The 27,326-nt window shown below is 41.5% G+C and overlaps 1 protein-coding gene across 2 annotated transcripts; it reads right to left on the bottom strand.

The window, feature by feature from the left end:
• Positions 1-301: 301 nt before the first annotated feature.
• On the bottom strand, positions 302-27,326 carry STAT1 (signal transducer and activator of transcription 1). Of its 2 annotated transcripts, XM_075711327.1 has the most exons (24): positions 27,295-27,326; positions 25,136-25,264; positions 24,384-24,528; positions 23,070-23,168; positions 21,067-21,162; positions 20,262-20,340; positions 19,049-19,140; positions 18,273-18,424; positions 17,839-17,997; positions 16,357-16,449; positions 15,797-15,856; positions 14,919-14,948; positions 14,740-14,833; positions 13,773-13,814; positions 13,181-13,264; positions 12,551-12,649; positions 11,935-12,070; positions 9,961-10,016; positions 8,733-8,827; positions 5,730-5,869; positions 4,207-4,392; positions 3,523-3,598; positions 2,971-3,073; positions 302-2,368 (listed from the first exon to the last, which is right to left on the bottom strand). In XM_075711327.1, exons 2-24 carry the CDS (start codon positions 25,261-25,263, stop codon positions 2,345-2,347), a joined length of 2,268 nt encoding a protein of 755 aa, XP_075567442.1. In that variant the 5' UTR covers position 25,264; positions 27,295-27,326; the 3' UTR covers positions 302-2,344. The 2 variants fall into 2 exon arrangements, with proteins under 2 accessions (XP_075567442.1, XP_075567443.1); XM_075711328.1 differs by lacking the exon at positions 14,919-14,948.

Below are 27,326 nucleotides of genomic sequence, written 5' to 3'. Positions count from 1 at the left end.
ACTCAAATTAGAAATTCAAGTTGAGTTTATTGAAGTTTGGTTGGAGAAGAAAAAAAAAAAATCAGTGATGTGATACAAGCAAGAATAAAAAAAATTCTAACAGCCACCTTCTAAGAACTCTGTAATGCAGACTGAACTGCAACAATGCAGTGAATTAAAAGCTTCTATATTGCCTTAAGCTTCAGAGCTGTAACTGTTTAGTTGCACAAACAAGTTTAAAATGAGATACGCAGTAAACTATTGGCAGACACATCATCTTTATAATAGAAGTAGCCACAAAACAAAAGAAAGGACAAAAGTGTCAACAGACAGTTCCATTTATTTAAAATGGCAAAAGAATATTCCATTGGGGAAAAAAAACCCATTGTTTTTAGAACTACTGGCTGTGTAAAGACAGAGTTGCTTTAAATCTCATAAGCAAATTTCACCCTGGGCAATAAAACTGAAGTATAACAGTAATGAAAACAAACTGCTGCATATAGACCATGAGTACAAGGTGTCGCTCAAGAAACAAATACTTGACTTTTGTATTACAATAAAGATACACATTCAGCTAGTTATAATAAGCTAAAAGCATTAAGTCACCAGTTGTGATATTCCCTAGCACTGTTAACCTCAGTAACCAGGGGCACCAAAAATAAGTCAGTTTAGCAGTGCTTTCCACTTACATATGTATGTTATGTGCTCTAGGTCCTTTAAATTTTCTCTCTCTTGAGCTTTTGCTGGGGCCACATCAGTCATCTTGGGCACAACACACTAAATGGAACCTGTCATTCATTTTCTAAGCAGCAGTTGATGGATCTAGCATTTTTGAATAGTAGAGAAGTAGCTCTGCAATCCCTGAGTCACACTGGCCACTGCTGCCCTCCCATGCGCTGGGATTAGATAGCAGTGGGTTGAGAAGCTGCAGTAGCAACTGTGTCACAGAGTCACAGACGGGTTGAGGTTGGAGGGACCTCTGGAGGTCGTCTTGTCCAGCCCTCCTGCTCAAGCAGGGCCACCTAGAGCTCGTTTCCCAGGTCCTGTACCTGAACATGTGGGATCCAGCACGAGTGTTCTGCAGTCCCTCTGCTCAGCTGTGCGCTAATTAGCAGTCTGGACTAATACATGCCCTTAGTCCATGAGACCAGCTGCTTAAGACAACCTTCCCTCTTAACTGTGAGTTGTTAATTGTCTTCAAACATGCGGAGAAACAAACCTGTTCCTCCTCTGATAGAAGCACAACTTCATCCTTTAAGTACTAAGGACTGCATATCCTGCAACCATTACTCAGTATAAATTTAACTTCTTCACTTCCCTGTGCCTTATCCCTCATTGCAAAAAAAAACCTTCATTGTCAAAGCCTGTAGGGTCTTCTAGCTATTCAGATCAACAGTTAAATAAATGCTCTGGTTCACGGTGCACAAGAAAATTAACTTCCATTCCACCTGTTACAACCTACATAAATCATGTATTATTGTGAAAGATACAAGTGACCAGATCCTCACCGTGGTAGATTAAACACAGTGAGTAAAATCGTACCTCAACCCCTTTGGCACTCTTTAAGAGTAGGTTCTCATTTTGTCTGATACTGCTGTTAGACAGCATGATTGCAGTCTGTAGAGGCTTAGTCTTGATTGTACACGTTGACTTGCAAGCTCAGCATGTGCCAATGAAGCTTTAAGGTGGTGTCCTAAAAAGCGCTCTTTATGAGAAAGATTGTGCTAAACATCCTACACAAAAAGACCTTGCCTTAAGAAACAAGCAAAAATGAAATGCAGATAACATTTTTGGCTTATGGTGTCTCAGTATACCATACCCTTAGAAAAGATAAAACCAGGACAAGCTTCAGCAGCACATGGATTCAGTGCGGCATATACCTGCAGAGTGGTGTTCTTCTCCTTTCTGTAATGCAGATGAAAATTCAAAGCTGTGAAAGTTCTTCAGAAGTAGTTACACAGAAAGTGCAACCTTTCTGAACAGAACCTCTGCAAAACAACTAGCTTTCCTTTGAAGCCGCCTATGTACAGTCAACTGTTTTAAATGTTGAATTTAACCAATTCCCTTAAAAAAATGCATCTTTCTCCCATCACTGTTGCTGAGGACCTCTCGTGCCTATTCTCCTCTCTTCCTTCACTCTGGCACGGTATCTCGCTAACTGGAAATTCTTTAACAAAGAACTTCTAAACAACAAAAAGAAGAGGCTACTCAGACTGCTGTTTATATTCCCAATAGTTAAAAATTGCTACTGGACCTTCAGGTTGAGAAACCAAAGAGTTGAAGTGAAGCGTGTCACCAAGTCATTGACTGCAGAGCGGAATGCATAAGCTAATTGGCTGTGTTAATGCAGTAAAAAGCTCAACCTTTAAGTTGAATACGCTGAACACATCTGCAACAAGAAAAATAAATGTCAATTAAACAAGCCAAGTAAAGCCCTAATACTCTAGTCTTTGCTAACCACGGAGCATAACCAGGTCCTCCCCAAACAGCACGAGATTTCACATCTTAAGATCAAACTACCGGGGGGGGGGGGGGGAGGGAAAGCCATGCTTTAATTTGGAATTTTTTGCTGAAGTACACCCCAAAAGGATGACACTGCTCTGTTAACAGGCGGTACCTCACCAATGTTGGCAGGGCAACGCTTCCAAGCTGCATATCTGCTCTAGCTTCCCTCCCCACCCCAGACCCCACAGGAAGGACTACAGCATTACGCCTTCCTTCCTTCCTGTCTTCCCTCCCCCTGCAAGATACACACTGGAAGCTTTGCTCTCCTGTTCTTCACCCCTATCCTCACAAACAAGTGGAACGAACAAGCGATAGCAATCCCAGTCTAACTTTGGATTCCCAGCTTTTCTAATGCATTTGGAGAGACGGATTCCAAAGCGTTAGCTTGCATTAAGTGTCTGATGTACATTTGAAGGGGGAAAAAAAAAGGAAAAAAAGCAAGTTCCAGCTCAACCATCCTGCAAAAGGCTGGTTTGTGATACATACCACAGTATCAATCTCTGCTGTGCTCACTATCCGAGACACCTCATCAAACTCTTCAGGAGACATGGGAAGCAGGTTTTCTGGAGACTGGAGCCTGGAAGGGTGGCTAAGAGAAGGAGAAAAGCAGGGAATGAAGAAGTGAGGCACAGCTGGACTACCATGTCTGGCTCTTGAGTCCCGAAGGGCCACTAATGAGGTCTCTTGTTAAGAAGACCCAGCCTGTGAGAAATACACCATGCTTTGCAAAGCCAGCATGGCTTTAAATGAAAACTGGGACTATGCAGTGATGTACATTCTAATCAAACAAGTTCCAACAAGTCTTAAAGAACTTGCTTTTCAAGAAATTACTTGCCAGTACAAGTTTCTAGTGTTTTTACCTAAAAAAAGTAAGTGTTTCAAACACAGCACTGCATGAATGTGGTGTGATCAGGTCCTCGAAGAGAGAGAGGAAAGATTTAACAGGGGCACCTACACCTTAAATATTGTGAAGGGACATGAACTACAGCTGAAGTTATGCTCAGTTCCTAGAAATCCAGCCTTTTTGTGGAAACTTACACTTCAGATACAGAGATTAATTCCGTCTTGATGTAGCCGTTTCCCTTGGGACTATCCAAATCCATAGGCTCTGGTGCTTCAAGAAGGAAAAAAAAAAAGGAGGAGCATAGGGTTTTTTAGCAAGTTTCCTTCACGTTGCCATCTTCATTGTACCAAAAATAAAGCCTGTGACCCAGATAATGTGCAAGTCTCTTTTTATTCCATTTTTTAGTCAGATTTTCCTTTTTGCTTTTCCCCTATAGAAAATGGGGAATAAAACCTCCCCTAAAGTTTGCTGTAGCTGTATCCACACATCCTGCCAGGCCCACATAGCCAGGATCAGTGCTGTGTAATAGTCAAATATAAGTCACAGTTCCAGCTGTTAGTGGGAACCTACATCTCTGAGCTATCTCATAGGCTCACATGAAAGCTGAATTAGCGGGCCAGCAACAATTATGCTTTCATTTTGTGATCTGACTAGAGCTCATGTTGTGTCTCTTTAAAAACAGACCTTTTCTTAACCTACTAAAGCTTAGGTGCCTGTTCTCACCTTTCAGCTGAGCAGCACTCAAGCATGGTTTAGGCTGCCAAGACACTCAGTCCAACTACTACCCTTTCTTTCTATGTCACAGAAATTATACAGTGCCCACACACCTCAAGAACAAACATCACCCTTATGCTGTATGAGCCATTTATAGCACTCACCCTCCTTAGGCCTGGAGTAGTATTTGCCAAAGGCATTGTCTTTGGGTATGTCTGGGTACAGAAATCTCAGTGGATTTTCAGGAATATTTTCAGCTGCCATCACTTTGTAGTTGCGAATGATATCAGGGAAAGTAACAGCAGAGAGCTCCTTCTTGGTGTATGGCTCTACCGAATGGAACTGGGGCTCTGCAGATGAGAGAAGCAGTGATTCTTAAAGGTGGTTTCAAAGCTTTTTCTAAAACTGCCCAGAAAAGCTGCAGCCACTGCCACAAATTCTGAGGTCACGTGAGCAAAAGGCTTACCTGGATGACACCTACTGTGCTGCAGGCAAATATTTGACGACTGTCAAAGTGAGCACAATTGTTTTGTGGGGTAGGAAGGCATATGGGGGGAAGTGTACAGTGATGGCTTTTGATGTATTCAGAATGACTGGGGTGACCTGTCTGTGGAAATTAACTGCAATATTTCATTAACCAGTTAAAGTTATGCTACCTTTTTAACCTTCTTCTAAATGATGTCATTCAAACTCTACTGTGTATCAGGAAGTTTGTGCGTAATACACCACTTGGGGCTCTTCTGAATTCTAAAGAGAGACGGATAAAGCCTCCCTGAATGCTCCAAATACTATCACCCTTCTTTGCTCAATTTTTGGATGCCTCAGGTATGAAGGCAGCAAAGGTAAAGAAGTCATTCAACTACATCCAGCAGTTTCTCTTCCAGATGTTATAGGCCTTGGGCTCATCCAAGTGAAATGTCAACAGCTGCAGCATCCTGGCAGGTGGGGTTGATTTAAGTACTATGAGAAGGGAAGAACCCTGATTGGATACAAGGGAGATTATATCTTTTTTGCAGCTTTTAAGTCTCTAGGCTTCCTTGAAAGAGGGTGGGAGTAGTAGCCCAGCTAACTGAAGAATCAAGCTCTTTGTCTGTTCTTCTTCTGGAAACAGGAGGAAGGAGAACTGCTAGGAAAATTAAGTAAGTGAATATGTGGGTTATCTGGGGAGAATGTGGGAAGGAACAAATGTGTTGGACCATGATTTAATGAAAGCTGTGAAAAAAGTGTTGTGCACAAGGTGAAGTCATGGGAGAGAACAATAGTACAGAGGGATGAATGTGACACTAGTGAACTCTTCCTGGGAGAGAAATCTCTGATGGGAAAGGTGATACAGGTTTGGAGGGAGATGCAGATATATATGTACTAAAGGTATCTTGCTAAGAGACCCTAAGGAGGCAGGGGAGACAGCCAAGGCAGTTTGTCTTCAACAAACTTCCAGGCCAGAAGCAGTACCTGGGAAGTGGTGTTAACCCTAACTGAAGCCTTGAACAATGCACTGTATGGCTTATGAACGACCAAAGGAAGGTGCGTGTCTGCTATAGCTTGTGGCCTGTTGCTTGTAAGAGTGGGGACTGCTAGGGTGGTGTATTGTATTGGTTCTCAGTGTCAAAGAGAAGAGCATAAAGACTTATTTTTCTGATACAAGTTTGTATTTTGAAGACAAAGATGTTCTCTGTTACTGACTTACCATTTTGAGATCCTTCCACCCAAGTAAATGTGATTGCTCCCTCTCTGCTGCTTTCACTGAACCTTAGTAAAAATGTTCCTGGACTCTGGTCCTTCAATAAAGCACGTTCTTTTTCTTTACTGATGAAACCCATGATGCAGCTGTAATGTTGAAGAAAAAAAAAAAAAGCTGAGCTTACTCCTCAACATAAAATCTAAGCTGTGCTAGGAAAACTAAAAAGCTGAAGTACTTGTAAAAGCCTTGCAGAAGGCTTTGTCCTGTGAACAGCTAGGAAGTTAGCATAGGACTGACAGGCTGGAGCTGCCCTGTGGAAGCCATCAATCACCACAGCTTCCCTCAGCTCTCTTCCTTTTGCCTGGTGGCTTATATAATAATTTTTCTGAGCTCAGAATAAAGGAGATTGTCTTTTGCTTTCAAAACTGGGCTGTGGAAGCAGAATTAAAGCTATATGTGTACAATATGGTCAGATCCCAACTAGCAGTTTTCACTAAGGAACAGCTGTTTCTCCTCTTTGGTTGATAAAACAAAGTTTGCCAGCTACTAGATTGCATCACACAGATGTGGGGTTTGTTTTATTCCTTGTGCATGTTTTCTAGATGAGCTGTCAAGCTTGTGTGACTTCAACCCCCCAAATACACCATGCTCAGGCATGTGTAGGCAAGGAGGCCAGTGTGGTAATTTTAAGAAATGGATTGGTCTGAATAGGTACTGTGGAGGGAGTTGTACAAGCCAGCACTAGGGCATAACCTGGTCAAACCCCAACTGCTTTTTTTAAAAGGTCAGAATTTCTTTGCACTGCTGCTTATTCCTCAAAATACTCCATCAATAATGAAGTTTTGAGTACTACTCAAAAAGTACTACTACTGTCTTTCCATGCATTAAGTTAGGGAAAGTGCTTTTTGTACAAAAACTACTAAATAATCATGATTTTGCTTAGAAATTTCAGGTGCTGTAAGCTGTCCTGTTTTATGGGTTTTGTGGGTGTTTTTTGTTTTGGTTTTGTTTTAAATGGCACACTTTAACAAATCTGTTTGGCGGTAAAGGTACTGTGCATAATCGTAGTCTTTAGTCCTCCTATCCCTCAAGTACTGAGGAAGTCAAGCATTCTTGAGGCTGTAATAACTAGTCTTCTGTATACAAGGGGAATCTCTATCCCAGTGAATACTGTAGATTTGTCTCTTTCCTGCTGTCCTGGTTTTGGCTGGGATAGAGTTAATTTTCTTCCTAGTAGCAGGCATAGTGCTATGTTTTGGATTTAGTAGGAGAAGAATGTTGGTAACACACTGATGTTTTTAGTTGTTGCTAAGTACTGCTTATGCTAGTCAAGGACTTTTCAGCTTCCCATGCTCTGCCAGGTGCACAAGAAACTGGGAGGGGGCACAGCCAGAAGAGTTGATCCAAACTGACCAAAGGGCTATTCCATACCATATGATGTCATGCTCAGTATATAAACTGGGGGGGGGGGGGGGGGTGGCCAGGGAGCAGGGATCGCTGCTCGGGAACTGTCTGGGTATCGGTCGTCGGGTGGTGAGCAATTGCATTGTGCATCACTTGCTTTGTATATTATTATTATTATCATTATTATATTGTTGTTGTTATTATTACTGTTTTACTTTATTTCAATTATTAAACTGTTCTTATCTCAACCCAGGAGTGTTTCTCACTCTTACTCCTCCAATTCTCTCCCCCATCCCATTGGGGTAGGGGGAGTGAGTGAGAGGCTGCATGGTGCTTAGTTGCTGGCTGGGGCTAAACCATGACACCTGCTCAAGTATCTTTGCAATTTGTAGGAGTTTTCCCTTCAGTCTCCCTTTTTGCCTTTCTAGAAAACAAAGATCTGTGACTATTCAACACAGCCAGCTAAGAGGGGAAAAACCAATATTACTAAATCTCATTTTGATTGCGTTCAGCATTTAACTTGCACTTCTTCTTTCTGTTAAACCCTAAACAGGGGATTGCTCTCATAACTGAGAGCAATGAGTAATGCTATTCAAGACTGTATACTATCAAAGCCATATGCAAAAATCCTGTAGGCATACAGCCGTACTGAGACAGAACACCAACTGGGAGAGAACTGCAACTCTGCTTCAGTAATGGTGGCAAAAGATCCTGCTGCACTGGAGTCTACTTAGCTAAGAAATATGTGGTTTTAGGCAGTGAAACAAGGCTTGTACTATAAAGGGCTTCAACAGAACTCATCTGAAACTAGGGGGTAATAATTTGAAGCCAGCTGCTGAATATAGCAAGACAGAGCAATCCTGCTGTTGTAGATCCTGCAAACTTGTAGGATGCTAGGATGCTCCACTGTAAGTGCACTATTGACAGGGTGTCTTAATGTGGCTAAACCTAAAATGCAGGATTGTAACCTTGGCTGAACCTGTTTCTGGCAGCAATTACTTCAGAGATCAGCAATACCAGCATCAAAAGTTTACTAACCAGTATTAAAGGGCAAATGGAACTGGTTTGCCATCTGGCAGAGTCTTACTAATTAATAAACTCCGTTAAAATCTGTAACTACTGTGTGAACGCACAATGCAGATACAGAAGCTGAGTCTGGCTGCTGCCACCTAGAGGAGGCTCACAATAACGCTTGCTTGTGGGAAGGTTGGTTGGCTGGTTTTTAAGATGGATGATTGCTTTATGACTTATACTTTGTTGTAGGTTAGTCTTCCCTGTCAAACACAAAAAAGGCTCTGTTCTAGGGTGCAGAAAGAACCTACTTATAGTGGGAGCAGAGGCAAAAAAAAATTAAGGTTCAAAGCCCTGCTCTGTCTTAAATAGGACAGCTTGGTTATCTGATGCTTTTGCTTCAAGCAATTGCCTCATTAGAGACTTCCTCGCTATTAGGATTCATTTGCCTCAGATTTTTCTGGTTGCAAGTTCCACTTTATTGGATCCAAGGTACCTGTAGAAACAACTTCACAACCTGAGGATGGAACTGCTAGTCTAAATGAGAGGTCTGAGGCAATAACCACATCTTTGTTAACTTCATTCAGGTCTTACCCATCATTCCAGAGACACAGGAGGTGTTTCTTAATAAGCTCCAGGATTCCCTCAATCCATAGCCAAAAGGGGAAATTCTTATCATTTATATTTTCCTGAAATTCAGAATACGGAAAGGCAGGGTGTGGGAGGGGAGAACAGGGATAATGAAACATGAGTTTTGTTAAGTGGAGAGGAAGCAAGCTCTCAATCCTGCCAGCATCTACTTGTTCTTGCATTTTTCTCCCCTTTTTCTTCTTTCCCACCATCACTGTATTCTCTTATTTCTTCCCCTTTCTGGTTCTCTGCTCCAGAAGAACGGAAACAATTGAGAATTAAGCATGTACTGAATCTTAAGGCAAGAGGCAGTGTCAGAGAAATGCCTCCCTGAGCCTACAGTACCCACAAACATGTGACCCAGTGCCTCTCATGCAACAACACTGGTCTAACAGCAGAAAAAAGGCTCTGGTTCCTGCCTGGGCATTGTCCTTATTGGAGCTCTTGGACATCCAAACCATCCCATGGGGCTTTCCACCAGGCTGGCTAGCAGGACAGCTTAGAGATGCCTTCTGTTCAGACTTGGATTTCAATTCCTTGTGAGACACTCATATTAATGAACTTGAGTGCTTGTAGGTCACCAGAGCTTTGCTCTTCCCCTGGAGTCTGCTCCTCTCTGCTGTCATCTCCTGCTTATCTATACCAGTTTAGTGTCTAAAGCCAAAGAAAGTGTGAAGAGTCCTCCTGTCTTGCTGCAGACAGGGTTATGAAATCTCATGATGTGGCTGTCTGCTATCATGCTGACCCTCTTCGCTACCCTGTGCTAATCCTCACCCTAATCCAGTTGCCCCTGTTCTGGGCAATATCCTTCACTATGACAGACTAATTGCTCATCTTACTGGTTTTTTTGACACTTTCTGTAATAGTTAAAATGGAGAACTATTTTATTAATAGCAATTACATTAATAATGATGAAGACGCTGTGTTGGAAAGATGCATTTTTCTATACAGTTTACATGGCTCAGAAGCAATCTCATAATCATCTACCCCTTGCTATTACAAGCCCTTTTTCCTCCTCCTGTTGCTACTTAACCTCACCACCAAAACTTCCCACAACTGTGTAAGCTCTAGAATAATTAGGGTATACTATTGAAAAAGAAAGCACCCTGGGAAAGAAAAACCAAACACCACCCAAAAACCAAAACAAGACAAAATGCCCCCTTCCATCTCAATTTTTAAACTGAGTTCATACCTTGCAGAATCTTGTCCAAGGAATAAGGCCATCATGAGATCCTCCACCTGTTGGCCCTAAACAGAATAAATTGACTTCAGTCATGTTCCGTAAGTTACTTGGTAAGACTGAAAGGAAAGTACTTACAGCACCAAGTTCTGAGTGTTTATTTACAACTCTGAGCTGTTGGACTTGGAGGAGGAATGTGAGGCTACGGTATTTTCATGGCTAGTGCAGGGACAGCTCACAGAGCTCCCCTCTGGAGAAGTTCACTGTGTGAGAATGATGAAATGTATATAAATAGACTGTGTGTAATGAGAATGAATTCATTCTGATGCTTTTTATGCTGTACTACACCTAACACTTGCCAGTTTCAAAATCCTTCCAGGAAGGAGACTGAAGTCTGGCATATCTCTTCTCCAGCAAAACAAGAAAACTGAAACCCATAAGCTTTTCTGTAGGAGCTCAGCAGACCCTGCGTCATCTTTCTGAGATGAAGCACTTGCCTGCCTCAATTCTGGTGACTCGTAGGCTTTTGCCCCAGAAACTCTTGGCTGCCCCAACCACAGACTCGCTCATTCCTGTGGCAATCACTTTTCCCCTGCCTTGTTTTCATGTCAACGGTATTTCATAACCACATCAAAACCACAAAGAAAATCTTATCCTGTGACTACAGTAGCCAGAGCTTTGTAGACCCTGACTGTATTCAGAGCCAAATTCTTTCCATACAGATCATGCTATGGATTTCAATAGTCAGAAATAGGCTGCTTTTCCCTTATCTCTCTAAAAATAAATTGGGTTAGGGAGCTTGTTTCTGATGCTGCTAGTGTTAGAGACCAAGATTCTGTCAACTTTCACATCACAAAAGCAGCAGCTGAGTTGTATCCTGGCATCCTGTTAGATTCTGTGTCCCCTTGTATTAAGGGATCCTGAATGCATAGTGTTTCAGCTACCTGGATTCTTTCAGTAGTGAAATGCTTCTAGCCGTAGAGGCAAGATTTAAATAGCATCCCTACTCTTATCAGAGCTTGACAAGAATTTCTTGAAGTTCTGAAATGCAAGTTGACCATAGAAATACGTCAGTGGTCACTTTGTCTTCATGATGGTTAATTAGACTAATAAAAATTTATTCTCCTTGCAGAAATCTGAAAAGTAATCTATTAAATCAGTAAGCTTTTTGTCAGATCTTATGTCTTGGGGAAATTAGAGGAAGGGAATTGGAGACTGGAATGCTGTACTTACTTACCACCTAGACCCACTAATGTCAGAAACCCTTTAAATACAAGTGCCTCCTGAAACTTAAGGATTAGTGGAATATACTGAATCAACAGTATTTTTATCTAGAGTCTACTATGCAAACTCAGTAGCCGTGTCAAGTGCCCTGCCTATCGGGCAAACACACAAGGAGTTTGGAAAATGAAACTTATGGCTGATTAGTGAAAGCCTAAGGACTCTCATCTGGGAGATGTTCAATTTGATATCCTTTAACAGTTTCATCATGTTTGCACTTTGATATTGCAACTGTGTTTATGCAGATAGAGTGAACCCCCACTGTAGTTGGTGGCATGCATGAAGTTAAAATTGATGGAGATGGATTTAAAAAAACAAAACAAAAAATCCTAAACAACCCCCAAAAATGCCAAGAAACGGCCATCTCAAAGATTGACTAAACATGTGCATAACTTCAGTAGCTCTTCAGAGGACAGAAGGAGCCCCAATCTGTGCTGCCCTAATGCATACAACTCCTAAGTTAGAACTGCAGGTTTTTTTCCATGACCTGACATTCATTTGCAAACTCCACCCTACTAAAAAACAGAAAACACTTAATTGCTATAAAGTGATACTGTATGAGGGGGGCGGGGGGGAGGGAAAGAGTGTGAGAGGAAATGAAAACTTAAAATAGATTGCAAAAAAGATGTAGAATTAGCTTCAATTCAAACAGGCCATCTACTTGTTCAGTACCAAAAGTGTTAAAGTAATGGAAGCAGACCATACCAAGTAGCTTCTCTCCCAGCATGCTCAGTTGATCTGCATTAAGTCCTCTCTTTGTTACAGAAGAAAACTGCCAACTCAGAACTTCAGAAAGTTTAGACCACTTTGCATAAGGTGGATTCAGAAAGAAGGACAAGTTCTAAAATGGAAGGGAAAAATACAATCTACAGTTAATAAACATTAATTTTGGAATACCACTTGAATTTACAAAAGTGTATTGCCAAAACAGAATGCAGATTTAAGAATCAAAGTCAGCTTGAGACAACTGTGGAATAGCAGGCTGCTATTCTGACAGGTATTCTTTACCAGGAAAAGCAATCTCTGGGACTTTGGTCTTCTCCCATTGAGTAGAATTCCTAGATTACTCAAGTGCACTGTATTTGTATTCTTGAATGTTTGTTTGGCTTCTCACTGTGTACTGTATATACCGAATACAATGTATAATATCCTTATGTGGGTTTGAAACATTGCTCTGTTTAGGATGGGGAAGTAAGTCACTGTGCCTCTACACCTGAAAGCCATTAAGTCATCTCCCTCAGGAAAAAAAGCAGCAGCCACTTGTATACAGACAATGCTTGAAAATTACATATAGTATTTCTGATACTTTTTTTGCAAATACCTTGGGATCAGTAGACAGCATGTTGAACCATAAGATAGAAGCCCATCCACTTGGAAGCTGGCTCACGTTTGAGATCACAACAATGGGAAGGGATGTGGTCTGAAAGGAACACAGAAGGAAATGTATCAGACTATCCTGTACCCCTGCTGCAGTCCTCCTCTACCCACAAACATGTTTCCATTGTAATTCCTTGCTTTTGTGGTCTTAACTCTTTCACTTGAAGTTTATATGTAGGGGAGAAAGGGTCAGTATGATGAAGTACTAGAAAGACTGATTTCTGTCTGATAAAGACCTCCATTTAGTGTCAGTTATGATAGCACTTGTAGTAACAGAGTTCATAGCATATTGCTTCTGAAATAAATGGAAACTGATACCTAAAGAGCTTAAAACACAGGGTTGGTTATGAGATACTTTGCAAAGTACATCTACTCTTATTTACCCAGAGATTTGACAGTATTCTCACTGTATGTGTATATATACAGAGATGTTGTGAAGTGTCATTCATATATTTTGAAATAACTGAAAGTGTTTGATATCCAAGTACTTTTTTTTAAAACAAAAAGTAAGTTTAGATTGTCAGCATGAGTGACATACAGGAATTTAAGTCCATCTGTTTCACCTAAGACATACCTCTAGGTCTACTACCAAGCCAGGCTGGCACAGCTGTGTCTCAAAACTCAGAGAGTGAAGTTCTTCTGTTACAATGAGAGGACCCTTTAAAGAAAAAAAAAAAAGTATGAAAAAAGAAAATGTTTCAGGGACTGAAAATTGCCGGGGGGGAAGGTAAGGAGATTTATCATGGGGAGAAACCTTTTTTGCCCAAGGTTACTTGCTCTGGACCTCAGAAACAGTTTACAGGTCCAAGTCAAGTGACATTGCTAACTTCCTAAAACTGCCTGTTAGAATGGGTACTCTCTAGCCACTATTTTTTTGGCTCCTACCCTGAAGCCACAGAAAAATCTGTCCTTACCAGAAAGTCTTGTTAAAGCTAGGTACCAAGGAGGGAGAGTCCAGAGGGACACCACTCTGGCACTAGTTCTCATTTGTAGACGCGTCCTACATGGATTGTTTCCTAGAAACACTGAACTCCTCTCCTAGAGATCTGTCATCCTGTGTGTTTCTTTATGGCACTGAGCAGAGCATTGTCTTAAATGCCTGAATGTCTTACACAATGTACTGTGTATTACACAAAGGCTTTACAAACAAGGTTAGTGCTGCTTACCTCATTTGTTCTGTTTCCTGCATTTTTCTGTTCTTTCAGTTGCTGCAAATGAACAAAAAAAACCCTGTCATTCATTTACCTTGGCCAGAAATGAAAGTGGTAGGGGATGCAAATAGTTTGCATGCTCTAGCTGCTCAACTGTACGCAAACTTGCTGCACTAGTGTCTGATCCTATTTGGTTCTAAGCTATGGAAGCCAAAAGGTTAAGCTATAGGTAACTATTACTCTGTTACAGACCATTCACCTGGGAAAATAGATATTGCACGCTTATGATCTAATGCCTTTAGGTAAGAGGCCTTATAAGAACAGAAGCAGCATGAAATCAGGAAGGATCAGATGAAATACTGGTTTATCAAAGTACCCCTCTGAACTGGACAATAAACTCCAGACAGTGTCTATTCTGGACAATGAAGGGAGGAAGGGAGAATTCCATGTTCACTGGTTCAGGACTTGCATCTTTCCTTTCCTGTTGTAATGATGAAACCCATCTGATTTATCTCACAATCTGCAGATCAAAAGTGTTGTATAGTCTGCTGAAGGCACTGAATTTCTTGTAGCTGTCCTCTCCTAGACCATTTTCCTCTTCCAGTTTCAAAGGTCTTTAGACAACTCCAAGCTTTCCTACCTATGAATCTTCATCTGAAAGGCCCAAAACAACATTTCTAGGCTTCTTTTTTTCTTTCTCCTCCAAAGAACTCATTGCAACATAAGCTGTATGGCAGCAAATACTCTTGTTTGCCTTTTTGGCCCTATTTCAGTGACAAAAGCAACAGCATTTCAATTGAAACAGGCCAAAGATTTCAAAAGGGAAGGAACAAAGAAAAAGGAGAGATGTTCACAGTTCCTCTTGTACAAACGTAAACAATGACTTCAATAACAAAAGAAACTTGTCTCCTTCCTACCACACCCTCTACCCACACTGTTACATGAATGTGTCAATAAAAGGAGAAAAAAAAAAAAACCCTACCAAGTGCCTGAATTCTGCTGCTAGACTTCCATTAGTAGATTCTTCCATGTTCATTACTTTTGTGTTTGTTCCCAAAATATTAAACTTCCTGAACCTTCAGAGAGAGAGAAAAGAATTAAGAGTCTCGGATTCATTGAAAGAACCCAATATGAAATATACCAAACTGTAATACCACATACCCTTTGACTGAGTTCTTCTCACTTACATCTCTGTCAAAAAAAAAAAAAGACAAAATAAAAATCTTCTAAAGGTTCTGCCACAGACACAGAAAATGTGGGTGTTTGTTTTAGTAGCTGACTGAGAACTGGTAAAATGCTTCTGTGAAATCTTTTGTGTAAAAGAGAAGGCAATTGGTTCAAGCAGTTGAAATAAATATTGTGGTACACAGGCTATCTTTTACTGAGGCGTAAATTTTGCGGGGCTTTATAATCAAAGCAAGTCCTTTTACTACATAGGCTTTAACTCTTGCTCTGAGGAAAAAAAACACATAGTGCTGTCATTCTAAATCTGCTTTCAAACCATACAACTTCTTGAATAAATTGCTGTATCACTTGAATTGGTTTTCCTACCACTCTGAATGTTACTAAGTTGCATTATCTGGTGTACTTCTCAAAGCCTCAGCTCTGACATCCATGTAAGAATTTCTTTTCCCTTCCCCCATGCCATGCAAGTTTCTGGACCCCAGAGCTGTTTCAAGTGAACAGAATGCTCCCTAAACACTCGAATGGAAAGACAAAACTCATCTGCTTTCTTAGCAGCACAGCCCCCTTTCATGACCTTACAGCTACCGCTGTTATTTTGGAGAGCCTGTTACTTTTCTTTCCCTGCCCTTAAAGCAAATGCTGAGGCCTTCTATACTTTTGTGACATGTCTCTAAAGGCAGAGAGAAATTTAGAGCAAGGGCACAGGTATGAAAAAGGGAGGCTGTACCTGCTGCCATGGAGAACCAGCCTGCTCCTGGCCAACTCAACCCTTAAAATATGTCTGCCTTTTGGATTTCTGAATATGGGGACTGCTTACTATTAACATATGCAAGGATGAGAAAAATGCAACGTACTTATCAAATAAAACTTTCACTTTCAAGTTGTAGTTCAACTCCTGCAATTTCACCAGCAATCTGGAAAAAGAAATTTAAAAAAAAAAATTACTCCAATTGCAAAAGATAGGTTCTCTTCTATTGCACTGCTTATCACAGGTATATTTAAGCTGCACAACTCAGGGCCACACAGGCTCCAAGCTTGCTCCGCACAAGATAGCACAGATGCAGTGACAGGATAAACTAGCAAGGTCTGTAGACACTGATTCCATGTTATCATTTAGAGAGGAAACTAGATGGGCAAATGAGTTATTCTTTTGCATGACAAAGTGGTCTGCATGTGTCTGTTCTGCTGTTTGGTTGTGTTTCTTGTACACTCAATACCCCCCACTTCTGGTAAAGGGTAAAAGCTAAATGGAAGTTAAACTTTGCTAGAAGACAACCCCCTGCCATAGGGCACTTTCTTCCTCCTTACCTCAGTACTTAGGCTATACTGTAAGATGTGCAATCCTCTCAGCTGTAGGAAGCCAATGACATTAAAAGCTTACCACAAAACAAGAAGGGGGAAGAGGAAAACATACCTCAGCTTTACTGTAAACTGGACTCCTGTCTTCAGGACTAACGGCCTCTGAGGATGTGTTGGCATGCAAGGCTGCCTCTCTACCACAAAGGAGCTATGGAAAGAACAGATTAAAGGCACTTTGATTTATCAATGTTGTCTTTAAGGAATAAGAGATTACGTAAAAAGTGAACTTTAAAAGAATGGTGATTTACCAGTAGTACTGTACACTTTATTCATTCAGTTTCAATCTGTACAGAGGTCTGTGTGTTGGTTTCTTTCACTTGTATTGATGGGGCTAGAAATATTGCAAGTATGAAGTGATTTCATAAGGTTTGGCTTTTCCTAAATACATTGATCGCTTGGGGAGGGAGAGTGCTACTTCAAACTTCCCTGAAATCAAACAGCATGTGAACACTGTGACATAACTAGCATAATCCAAGTGAGGAGTGTTGCTTTGTTTGCCATTTCCAGTGCTTGCTGAATTCTTACGGTTCAGTGCTGTGAGATGGTGCTATGTAACAACACATAGAGCCCAAGAGCTAGATAAACTAGCTGGGGATTTGATGAGGGCTAGTTAATGACATGAAGCAAACTCCTGAGGCTAGCCTGTTCTGATGCACCCCAAACTTGGCATCTTGGGCATCTTTTGTGTAGCGTTGTGCTGCGTAGGCACAAATCCTTAAGTATTTCTATTGTTACCAAATCCTAGGCAGCACAGAGACTTTTCCTTCCACTATACTCACAGGCAAGTTAACTAAACAGCAGCTGGGCTTCTGCAGCTGGGCTTCTACAGCTCTTCCTTGTTACCTTCACTTCATTAAAAAGCAGTACCTGTGTTTTCCAATTGAAGATTAGTGGTCAAAGCATCTGAATGGAACTCTGAAAATCTTGGGCTCTAGCCCCGCCATACAGGGTGTTACCTACTATATCTAAGCCCCTGCTCTTATCTGCTAGTTTCAAGCTTTCCGCAGCATGAATTTTTGTCTACTATATATTTACAGAATGGGACTCTGATCTTATGTGGGGCAACTACCAGCTACAGTAACTTCTTTCATAGAGATGGCACAGAGATAGGGTTGGCCTCTCTATGCTGGGGACAAATAGGATGTGTCCAGAGACAAAGGATTGGAGAATCTAGTGTGTATTTATCTTGGTGCAGATGGTTTCTTGCTTCCATTTACTTGAACTTTGCAGGGCTGAAGCTTAAAGCAAGAAATGGACTAACAGACTAGGAGCTTGATTCTGTAACCAATGCATACTGTAGCATAGCTCCTGCTAACTTAAATGATGACTGATCACAAACCCTTTCCATGGGCTAAACCTGTGGAAACCCTAGATAGGGTAAATCTTAAAACCAGTCATTTAGTCTAATGTTTGTGACAAACTTAGGAAAACCTCAGAAAATGGAAAGTTAGCATGCAGGAAATAGAGGGAACAGAAGCGAAGGTGCTCTCCACCCATTTATTCATACAAACACAAAAAGACCCTTCTTGCTGGTTACCTCTGGATGAGTTGTCTGAAAAGACTGTATGTTCGGTCCTGCAGAACTTGTTTATTTTTTGTGATGGGATCAGGATCATAGGTAAACTTCTGTTCCAGTTCCTCAAGTTTTTTGAGCTGCTGACGAACTTGCTGTAGACTTTCAGCGACAATGGTGAACCTACAATTACACAGTCTTATTACTTTTAGCATGTTTTTGTATTGTAATAATGCTGACACACCAGCCAGGTGACTGTCCCTAAGGACTAGGCAGTGCACAGAGAACATTTCTTGCTCACTGGAAATGTGGTGAGGTAATAAAATCAATGAAATGTAGTTATCCTGTGACAGAATGAAAAAGCATAACTTAAATAATCAGTGTACTTCACAGATCTGGTGTTTCCTCATAATACACTTCAATTTCCTGTCCAATGCAGTATTTGACTAAAGACTTACCAGTTCTGTAGCTGGTCAAGACAAGCGTTGGGTGGGCCACCAATGCATGCAGTCTGTTGCCTGTGTTTCCACTCCACCAGCTCCTCATTAATAAGAGCGCTCTGTGTGTGCTCTGTGGTGTTCAGCAGCTGTACTATCTTGTTCACCACTTCCTATAGAGAATATTAAATTACCCTGTTTATTAAAAATACTTCATACAGGAAAACTAAGTACTGTTTTAGCTAATGCTATCTGTCTTGCAAAACTCTGCCAGGACCTCAGAGTAATAGTTTCTGTCAACAGAGGGTGTTTTCTAAAAACATCTGCTTCTTTTTAGCTGGAGTATTTGCTAGATTAAGTGGAGAAACAATGGAGAAACACAGCATATTCACTATTGCTGAATTCCGAAGAGCCAGTGTCTCACAATCCATGTATGTCCCAAGTGTCTATCTGGGATGACCCAGTGCTTGCTGTAGATTTGAGCACTGCAACAAGAGTGAGCACACTTAACTTGAATATAGCTGCAAATTTTTTAATCACCGTTTTCCTCAAGAACATGACAACTGATATGACACCTTTTCCCTCTCGTTGTTCTTTTAGCTTTACCTGATAGAGGTTGCTAGAAGAGAAATAAAATTGCTTACAGAGATTCTAGATTTTCTAGATGGAAAGAATGAAATCTTAGTTCAACTGATAGTAGCAGAAAAGTTTTCTTTTACATAATTTGTATGTCAACCTAATGAAAATATGTTCAAAACAAAGCGCTGTTGCCTTCCGAAAGAAAACTTGAACACTACCTTTCTCTTGAGGTCAAGTGACAAAAACATCTTCTTGAGATTCATCTGTTCTTTCTTGTATTCCTCCTGTGACATACCATTGGACTCATGCTCTGTAAAATAAGTCGAAATTGTGAAGGTGAGGCTGAAGGAGTGCTGAAGTATGAGTGGGGGAAACACTGGGGGGAGGAGGGGACCTGTCTGGCTAATGTCAAGTATATCTTTAAAGCTTAAGGGAGAAAATACTTACTGCCTCCTAGATTGTTTTTTTGATTCCTCCTTTCCCCCTTCTGAAAGGACAGAGTCTACACTTAAAGCGCTAATGCAAGGAAAAGCCACTATCCCAGTGAAGTAATTGAGATCTGAGTTTGCTGCTTTTTAGAGCAAGAACCTGATTTAAAATAACAATTGTATTGTGTAAAGATACACACTGAGCAATTTGTTCTCGTGCTGACTTCAGACACGAATCATTCCTGTTACATGGCAACAGAAGCTAACAGTTATTTCAAGGGAGGATGTTTACAGCCTCCTGAGGGCAGCCCAGGCTGACAGATCCTATGCAGTCGCCCTAGCTACTACCTCTGCTGCCTAGTGACCTTAAGTTAGAGGTTCCTGTCTGCCTCACGGAAGCCCTACCTGTCCCCAAGCAAAAAGAGCAAGATCGTGGCTCAGTGCTCCCCTTAGTATCTTCTGAACATGTCCCCCTTCTGAGGGACAGTCAACTGCCAATTTGTGTTGGAAACAGAAGCCTCTTCTAGAACAAAGTAGTCAAAAGGAGAGACAGATCTGTATAATGAAACCAGTGTGGGCTACAGCTGCATGTGCTTCCCTCAGTACACAAGAGCCTACAAAACTCGGAGCAGGAAGGCATTTGTCAAACAGAAGATGGCAAAGAGAAGCCTAAACTTAACTATTTAGGTGTAGGGCTGAATGGTCACAGGTCTACAGGGTTTGGTATTTCTAGTAGCAAAGGGTTGTAAAAGACAAAGGAATGCTGTGTTAACAAAGAGGCTCTCTTGCCTGTAAGAACAGACAGATGCAGAGAATGCATTTTGGGGAATTTAGGTTTCAGCATAAAGCAGAATGAATGAAGGAGGAACACTATCAAAGCAGAATTAATAAAGGAGGGACATTACCAGTAACTTTGGCTGCATACTGTTAAGTTTAGTTACCTAAGACAGCAGAATTTACTCTTATAAACTATATGCAATAGGGTGTGTTCTTGATAAATTACCTCTGTTCTGCAAGGTTTTACATTTAAAGTCGTATTCATCTTGCATATCCTCTAATGTCTTGATGTCTTGCTCCACGTCCTATAAAGCACAAATGAAGGTAGCCACAATTATTCAATACTTTCATGTAATGCAAGACTACTTCTGATTAGGAACTACCTGGTACCAGCCCTTTACAGAGATGAAGCAATGCCTTTTCCTGCAACTCCCTAACAGGAAATATCCCTGAACTTAACTGCCTTCTATTCAGTCTCCCTCCCTCTTCTCAGCTAACTAAAATCTGTTTATTATAAAATATGGAAAAGTCCTCATCGTCTAGCCATATTGGTTCACAGAGTTTAGGAGAACCTCGGCTACAGTAGAAAAACTTGGAACACCACACAGCATTTCAAACAAACTTTTAAATTCTTTGGTACTGCTTGGAGAAAAGCTTTCTGTCATGACAGTATTTGTTAAGACAATAAACATCTATATGCTAAATGAAAATCTATCTTCTAGTTAACAACAAATTGGTCAGTATATGATTTCTTAAGAGTTTTTCCTCAGCTGCTAGTATTTCAGATGGGTAAAATGTTTTTGTTGCGAAAACTTAGGCACAAGAAATTTGATCTTGCTAAACCAGTCAAATCCCAAATCTGTATTACGGTGCTACTGACTAATAATTACTTTCTATTTTCAGACAATCACTGGTTATAGACTTGAAAACCAAACCATTACCTTATTTTTATTTGTCATTTTAGCAAGTCTTATGTACTGAAAGCTTTTCAATACAACAACAAACACTACTTGAAATAGTTCTATACTTACTATAACACTGTTTTTTACAGCCTTAACTTTCGCATCAAGCTCCTTCTGTTTGTCCAGCATCCCAATCACAGTGTTCTGTATGCCCCCCACTTCCATCTGAGGGAAGCAAGCAGAACAACAACAGAAGTCAAACCAGAGTGACCCATGAGACAGCAAATACTCTTTTTGTTAACATAAGCTAGTGACTTTTGTTGACAAACGACCTGATGAAGCATGACTTGTTCTGATCAATCGTACTAAGGTTTTATAATATGAAATTGAGTTCAGGTGAATTTGCAAGAAACAAAGGAGAATTAAAAATGCCTGTTGTGTAGTGATGCTGCATTTTTTTCCGTCATAGCAATATAAAGCTATAAACATATTCTGTTTTCTCTCTGCATAAATCCATTCTTTTGTTTGCTTATCTTCATGTATCTTCTAAATGTATGTCAAGAAAACAACAACCCTGAAGGTTGGATGACATCTACATCAAGTATTATACTCATCCATACAGGATATGGGGAGAAATGGGCTAAGAGCAAGAACAAGACAGGTCTTGTTTGTGTACAGGCAAATGGGGTAACTTGGCATGCAATTTCTTCCCTACAGGGCATTCAAGCACATTTTAGATCTCTGTATAGTTTCTTTGAAAGCTGACCTTAATATCATTCAGGAAGTTTATTGCATGATGTCACTCAGGGAGAGTTGCAGTAATTTGAAAGACAGGGTTTTTATTCCACACATTAACAGTACTACTGGTGTTAAAACTTGCTGTTCCTCCAATGTGGGACAGTCAGGTATGCATTGTTGCTCTGACTAATGCTTCAGCTAAGGTCATCTTAAAGTACTTATTTTGGTAAACTGCCAAAGGTCCTCCATCATAGACTTAAGTCAGACGATTAAAGCAATCTGAGCATACCCTAACATTTGGGATTCTCCTTTGGTTTTTAGGATGCTTATAATTGTGCTTGCTCTGCATTTTATCTTGTCAGCTTTGGGAAATGAGAATATTTACCAGAAAGCACAGGTAGGGAATGGTGTTGTACTTAGTGCCAACAGTATGTATAGGAGGACTTACTTCCCTTTTTGAGGACCCAGATATATTGCTGGAAAGGCAGTTGAGTGCTTTGTCATGTGCCAGAACAGAAACTGAACAGCTGTGCTGCAACTACAAGGGCTCTGTCAGAGTCACATTTTCAGAGGAGCTGTTTTGGACACAGTTGCATTAGGCCCTTTGTTGAAACCCTATGCCTGAGTACTCTTCCCACTCTACCAGCATTCAAAAACTTGCCCTAAAGGGAAGTATTTCAGTATCAGAACTTAACATGCTTGGTCACTCATCACGTTATTATGCAAATGGATTACATCTAGCTATACAGTTTGCATGCCTTTCCCAACTGCAGATTATTTTAACTGCAAAACTGTTCTCCTTGCAAAGGAAAAAACAAAAAGATGAAAAGTCAGAGAACAGATGAGGAAGTAGAAGAATACAGCTTTACCTATCGTTCAGAGGAAAAAAAATAGGCTTCACTTAAAAAACAAAAATAGAAAAATACTTGGAGATAGCTGGGAAAGAGAATGATGCATCATTTTCCCAGAGAGACAGTCCAGAGAAGCAACAAGGCTCAGCTGCTTAATACAGAGTTAATTCAGGAGTAAAACGCAGAAGAAAAAAGCTAAAATCTTGCTGGAGAAATAAGGCAAGCATTAACTATTAAATTGTAATAAAATCTGATAAGCATATCGGGCAGTACTATAGAAGCATTAAAAAAACAGCATAGGTTTTATATCACTCAAGGAATAAAAATTACTTCTTGGCCATTTCCCCTCCAAATGCTTCATATAGTACAAACAAGCCACACTGTCCAGCTGGTACATATCAGTGTTCACTCTTAAAGACAGAAGAAACATGTTGTTGGATAGGGAGAGGACAGCGTGTTTCCTCTCTGTCGTCTTCCACTCTTTCTGTCCCAAATAATAGGAAAGGGTAGATACAACTACAGTAGATGTTCCAAGACTGTTACCTGATTTGACAACTGGGCACTGCGCAGTATTTTCCTCTCTTCTTTCAGACAGTTGTAGATGATCATTGCCATGTGTATTGGGTCTTCTTGGAAGTTATCCTGGCATTAGAGACAGTCTATTGTTAAAGTTCATACCCATAATTTCCTGTCCTTCATTAAACCGATTGGCAAAAAGATTAGTGGGTGACTCTGTGTGAGCCTCGGGGTACATGTTGGTCATAGCATGCTCCAAGGCTACAGGGAGTGTGACAGCTGCAACCATCGCCAAGAATGAGTTTCTATTGCAGTTCATTAGTGTACAAAGCAACGGGCCTCAGCACAAAACAACAGGAAAGGGTCAGAGACATTACTGGAAGAAGTGAGATACTACCCTACAGTGCTAGAGAGCTCTCCTCTCTTCAGAGCCACCCTCCCACAGCTTTGAAGTATAGCTGCTGTTTTTGAGGGGTGATTGTTCTAGTTTGACGGGTACAGCTCTTGCTCAGTGATGTAAAGGAGATACGTTAGTTGCTATTTATGAATACGCAGTCAAGGCCAGATACAAATTCAACCTTACTGTTTTAAACACATACAAAGTTGAAACATGCTCTGGATTGAGTACTGCCCTGCTCTGCCCAGGATGGTGCTGCCCTGGGAGGTAACTGAGCTGTACCAGCCTTCTCGACTCATCTTTCATTGCCGATCTATAGTTACTATCGGGTAAGTACAGCCTGGTCATGCTCTCCTCAGAAAACAGTCCCCTAGTCCCCAACTGGTGGTGAGGAGAAGCTAGATTTGTGGGCAATAGGCTGCGGAGAAGGTGACTCTATGGAAGATCCTCTGGCATAGAGCCCTGCAGGGAGGAGGGGAGGACTGACTAACAAAAGTAATTAAGTCCACTAAGGATATGTTCTGCACTGCCACTCACTACCAATTGCTTTAGCCCTTTGCGATTAACTGTAGTTCTGCCATGACATGGGAAGGATTTCTTCCCCTGTGTTTCTTCTGCATCAGAAGCTTTAGTACACTGAGGAAACCGGCTGGGGAAGGTGTGGGGTAAGTGAAACTACATTTGAGTAAGCGCTCCAAATACATAAACACCTTATAAACTACAACTTTTTTCCTAGAGCTCTCAGAAACTGTAACTTTCTAACTGTAGCAAATTAAACCAAAAACAGAGCAACATTTGAATTCTGGCTTTTAAATTAGGATTCTCACACATTCTCTGCAAAAATCCCTCATGGCAGGGCAGTTTGCTTAGACGCATCCAATTGTACTACTGAAGCAATTCAAGCAAATGTATAGCCATATAGCAAATGTATAGCCCAGGCGTACCTGAAGATTACGTTTGCTTTTCCTTATGTTGTGTTGCAGCAAAAAGTTGTTTTCTATCAAGAATCTACTAAATTGATCGTCAAGCTGTGACAGCAGGTCATGGAATAACACCGTAGCAAAAGATACGTTGTTGGCTGCATGTTCCCTAGAATAATTTAAGGCATGCTTGTGTCAAATACATTTTCAATACGGCATTCAAGAAATGCATACAGGAGTACTTATTTTTAATCCCCAATTCCAGTTGTAGCATACGCAAGCAGTAAGAATTACCTTCAAGCATAAACCAGTTTCATTCTCTCAAGTTTACTTTCCTTGATACAGAAATGTTGTTTTTTCTCTGTAATATTCTTGCCACATGCACATCAAGAAGCTAAAAGTGAACCTGATGCATGTGCATGTTGTACCAGTCTTCTAAAAGAAGATACTCCACGGAAATCTTGGCAAAAGTTCAAAGTCTGTGAACAGCAAGAGACTAAGCTGCCGAGGTAGTAACTGATCGGTCTTAAATCAGCTGCTTTTCTTACAGACCAACCGAGGGAAATATGAGATAGTACACTTGTTACTCTAGGTGTCAGGCCCCTCTAGAAAGCCCTGAAGAGGGGCAGGAATACAGGCTATAGCACCCACAGAGCACTGAAGTGTGCTGCCAGCAAATGTTCACCTAGCAGCCTGCTTCCCTGGTATTCTGCCGGTAACAGCACGTATGAGAGCGTTGCTCATCACACAACCTGAAGGCCAATTTCTATGCTTACCAATCCTGGTTTTCCAGCCACTGTGCCAGGTACTGCCTGATCTCCATAGGAAAGCTGTCATCGTATAGCTGGTGAACTTGCTCCAAAAACTTGGAATCAAGTTGCTGTAGCTGATACCACTGAGTCATCCTGAGGCAGGGGGGGGAAAAAAAAAAAACCCACAGTATAAATGTTTAAGTAGTATTTGGACTGAACTGGTGAAAAGTAACCAATTTGAAATTTTCATGAACATTGGCAAAATTGGAGAGTAGGAAGGAAAAGTGTTTCCAGCAAACAAAACCATTTTATTTTCAGCTGTAACAGTTTCAGAAAGCTAGTCATTAAAACTGAATAAAAGTTCTTCTGTGCTTGTTTTAATTTGCATTTTTAAATTTTTTTTTAAATTAAGACAGTGTACTCTTTTGTGAAAAAATAACTCTAAGCTAAATCATCCTTCCCTATGAAAACTTTTTCTTTGAACCCCTTTTCACAGCATTTAGGGTACTGGTAGTGCTACCATGCTCTTGCTTAGTAGGGATGTGGGAATGAGGACCTGTGTGTTTGATACCTGTACTCTGCGGGATCAAGATCCTACCTGTGGCGTTTTACCTTTTCTTGGTGCAGATGTGTACTCCCCATCACCAAGAATGTGAGTGGGAAATCAAAGAAACCTCTGGGGGCCAATTTTTGGATGCTATCTGTGCCCCCACTTGCCTGCTCTGAAAACGTCTAGATCTTGTCACTTTAAATGGAGAAGTATTGGAAAGATGTTTTTTCTACTACATGTTTTAGTTCCCATGATCAAATTGTCAGGCTAAATTCAAGTAATCTGTGCAGCAGACACAAGTTACTTAAAATGAACTGATATGACTGAGAGAAGCTACGCTGTACAATAACATTTCTATAACAGAGTGGCTGATATATGTTCCGATATATGGTCTCTGCAGACCTGTTGCTGTCTCCTCACTGGGCTGCAGGTTACTGTTTCATAGTGGAAATGGCATGTAAAGATATGCCCAAGGAACAGTCCAGGCTGAGAACATGGGTGGTGAGATGCAAGTCCACTTGCATCTACAATTTAAAAAAAAAAAAGTGATAGTCCTTCACCCTGATGCTGCCCTGTTACTTAAGATAGGTCCTATTTTATACATGGCTTCCTGCCAAATCCTGTTATTGTTTGTATGCCAGTTCCCTCAGCTGCTGAGTGGCATATGCTGTGTGAGAAGCAAATGAGAGTTAAAAATGCTATTATGTTTGAAGTGAGGGCTTTGAGGATTTTGATGCGCGTGGGATCCAGATTACAGGTAACGCAGCATTTGAGTATCCTGTAGCGGCACCAAGAAAAACAGTTAAACGTGACACTAGTGAGGAAAGCTGGAAGAACTTTGTCTAAATGCATGAAGTGCATTTGTGTGTGTGTGTGTGTGGGGGGGGGGGGGTGTTCCCCCCTCCTGGTGCTTAAATGAAGATAAGATTTACTCAATTTTCCTGTGTCTTAAAGCAACCACACTGGGAAAATGACTTAGTTCTCTGCCACTGCTCCTAAAGAGATGGTTACAGAGCAATATAATAACCCAGCAAATGCAGTCCTTGAGGATGCAAGCAGGGAAACGCTGAAAAAGTGGGAAGTCGGCACCTTTTGCGGAAAAAGCGTTAGAGAGATGGATCCTGGGCTCAGCCTGCCACTGACGAACTGACAAGCGAAGCGGGGTAGGATGGAAAATCCCTTTTGCCGTTCTGCCTTTCCTTGGGTAAGGGCAGTTAAGATCGCAGTCTTGCGAAAGCCATTCGCAGCTGTGCGGGTCCGTGTGCCTCGGTAACACCCGTGCTGGAGGGTGTCTCCCACGGCTAGCTCCCGCTCCTCACCCCGCCGCTCCCCAACACTTCAGGGATGGCCCTGAAGGCGTTCCCGGCTGATGGCCGCCAAACCAGGCGACGGCAGTTCGGGAGCAAAGGGCGGGGGGCAGCCGTCCCTGCCGCCTGGAACGCCGCACACCTCTTCCCCCCACACCGCGGCTCGACGGGCCCGCGGGGCTGACAGCGCTTCCCCGTGTCCGTCCGTTCCCCGCCCCCCCCCCCCCCGTGCCAGCACCACCGACCGGGCAGCCCCGGCCCGCTCTCGCCGCGGCCGTTGGCGACCGGTAGCCCCGCCCGCCTGCCCGCGCGCGGCCCGCACTTACACGTGGGACGAGGCTGCGCTCCGGCTCCGAGC

This window comes from Pelecanus crispus, chromosome 5 (genome assembly GCF_030463565.1).
Source record: "Pelecanus crispus isolate bPelCri1 chromosome 5, bPelCri1.pri, whole genome shotgun sequence".
NCBI classification, from domain to species: Eukaryota; Metazoa; Chordata; class Aves; order Pelecaniformes; family Pelecanidae; genus Pelecanus; species Pelecanus crispus.
This window is presented reverse-complemented; position numbering and strand designations above follow the sequence as displayed.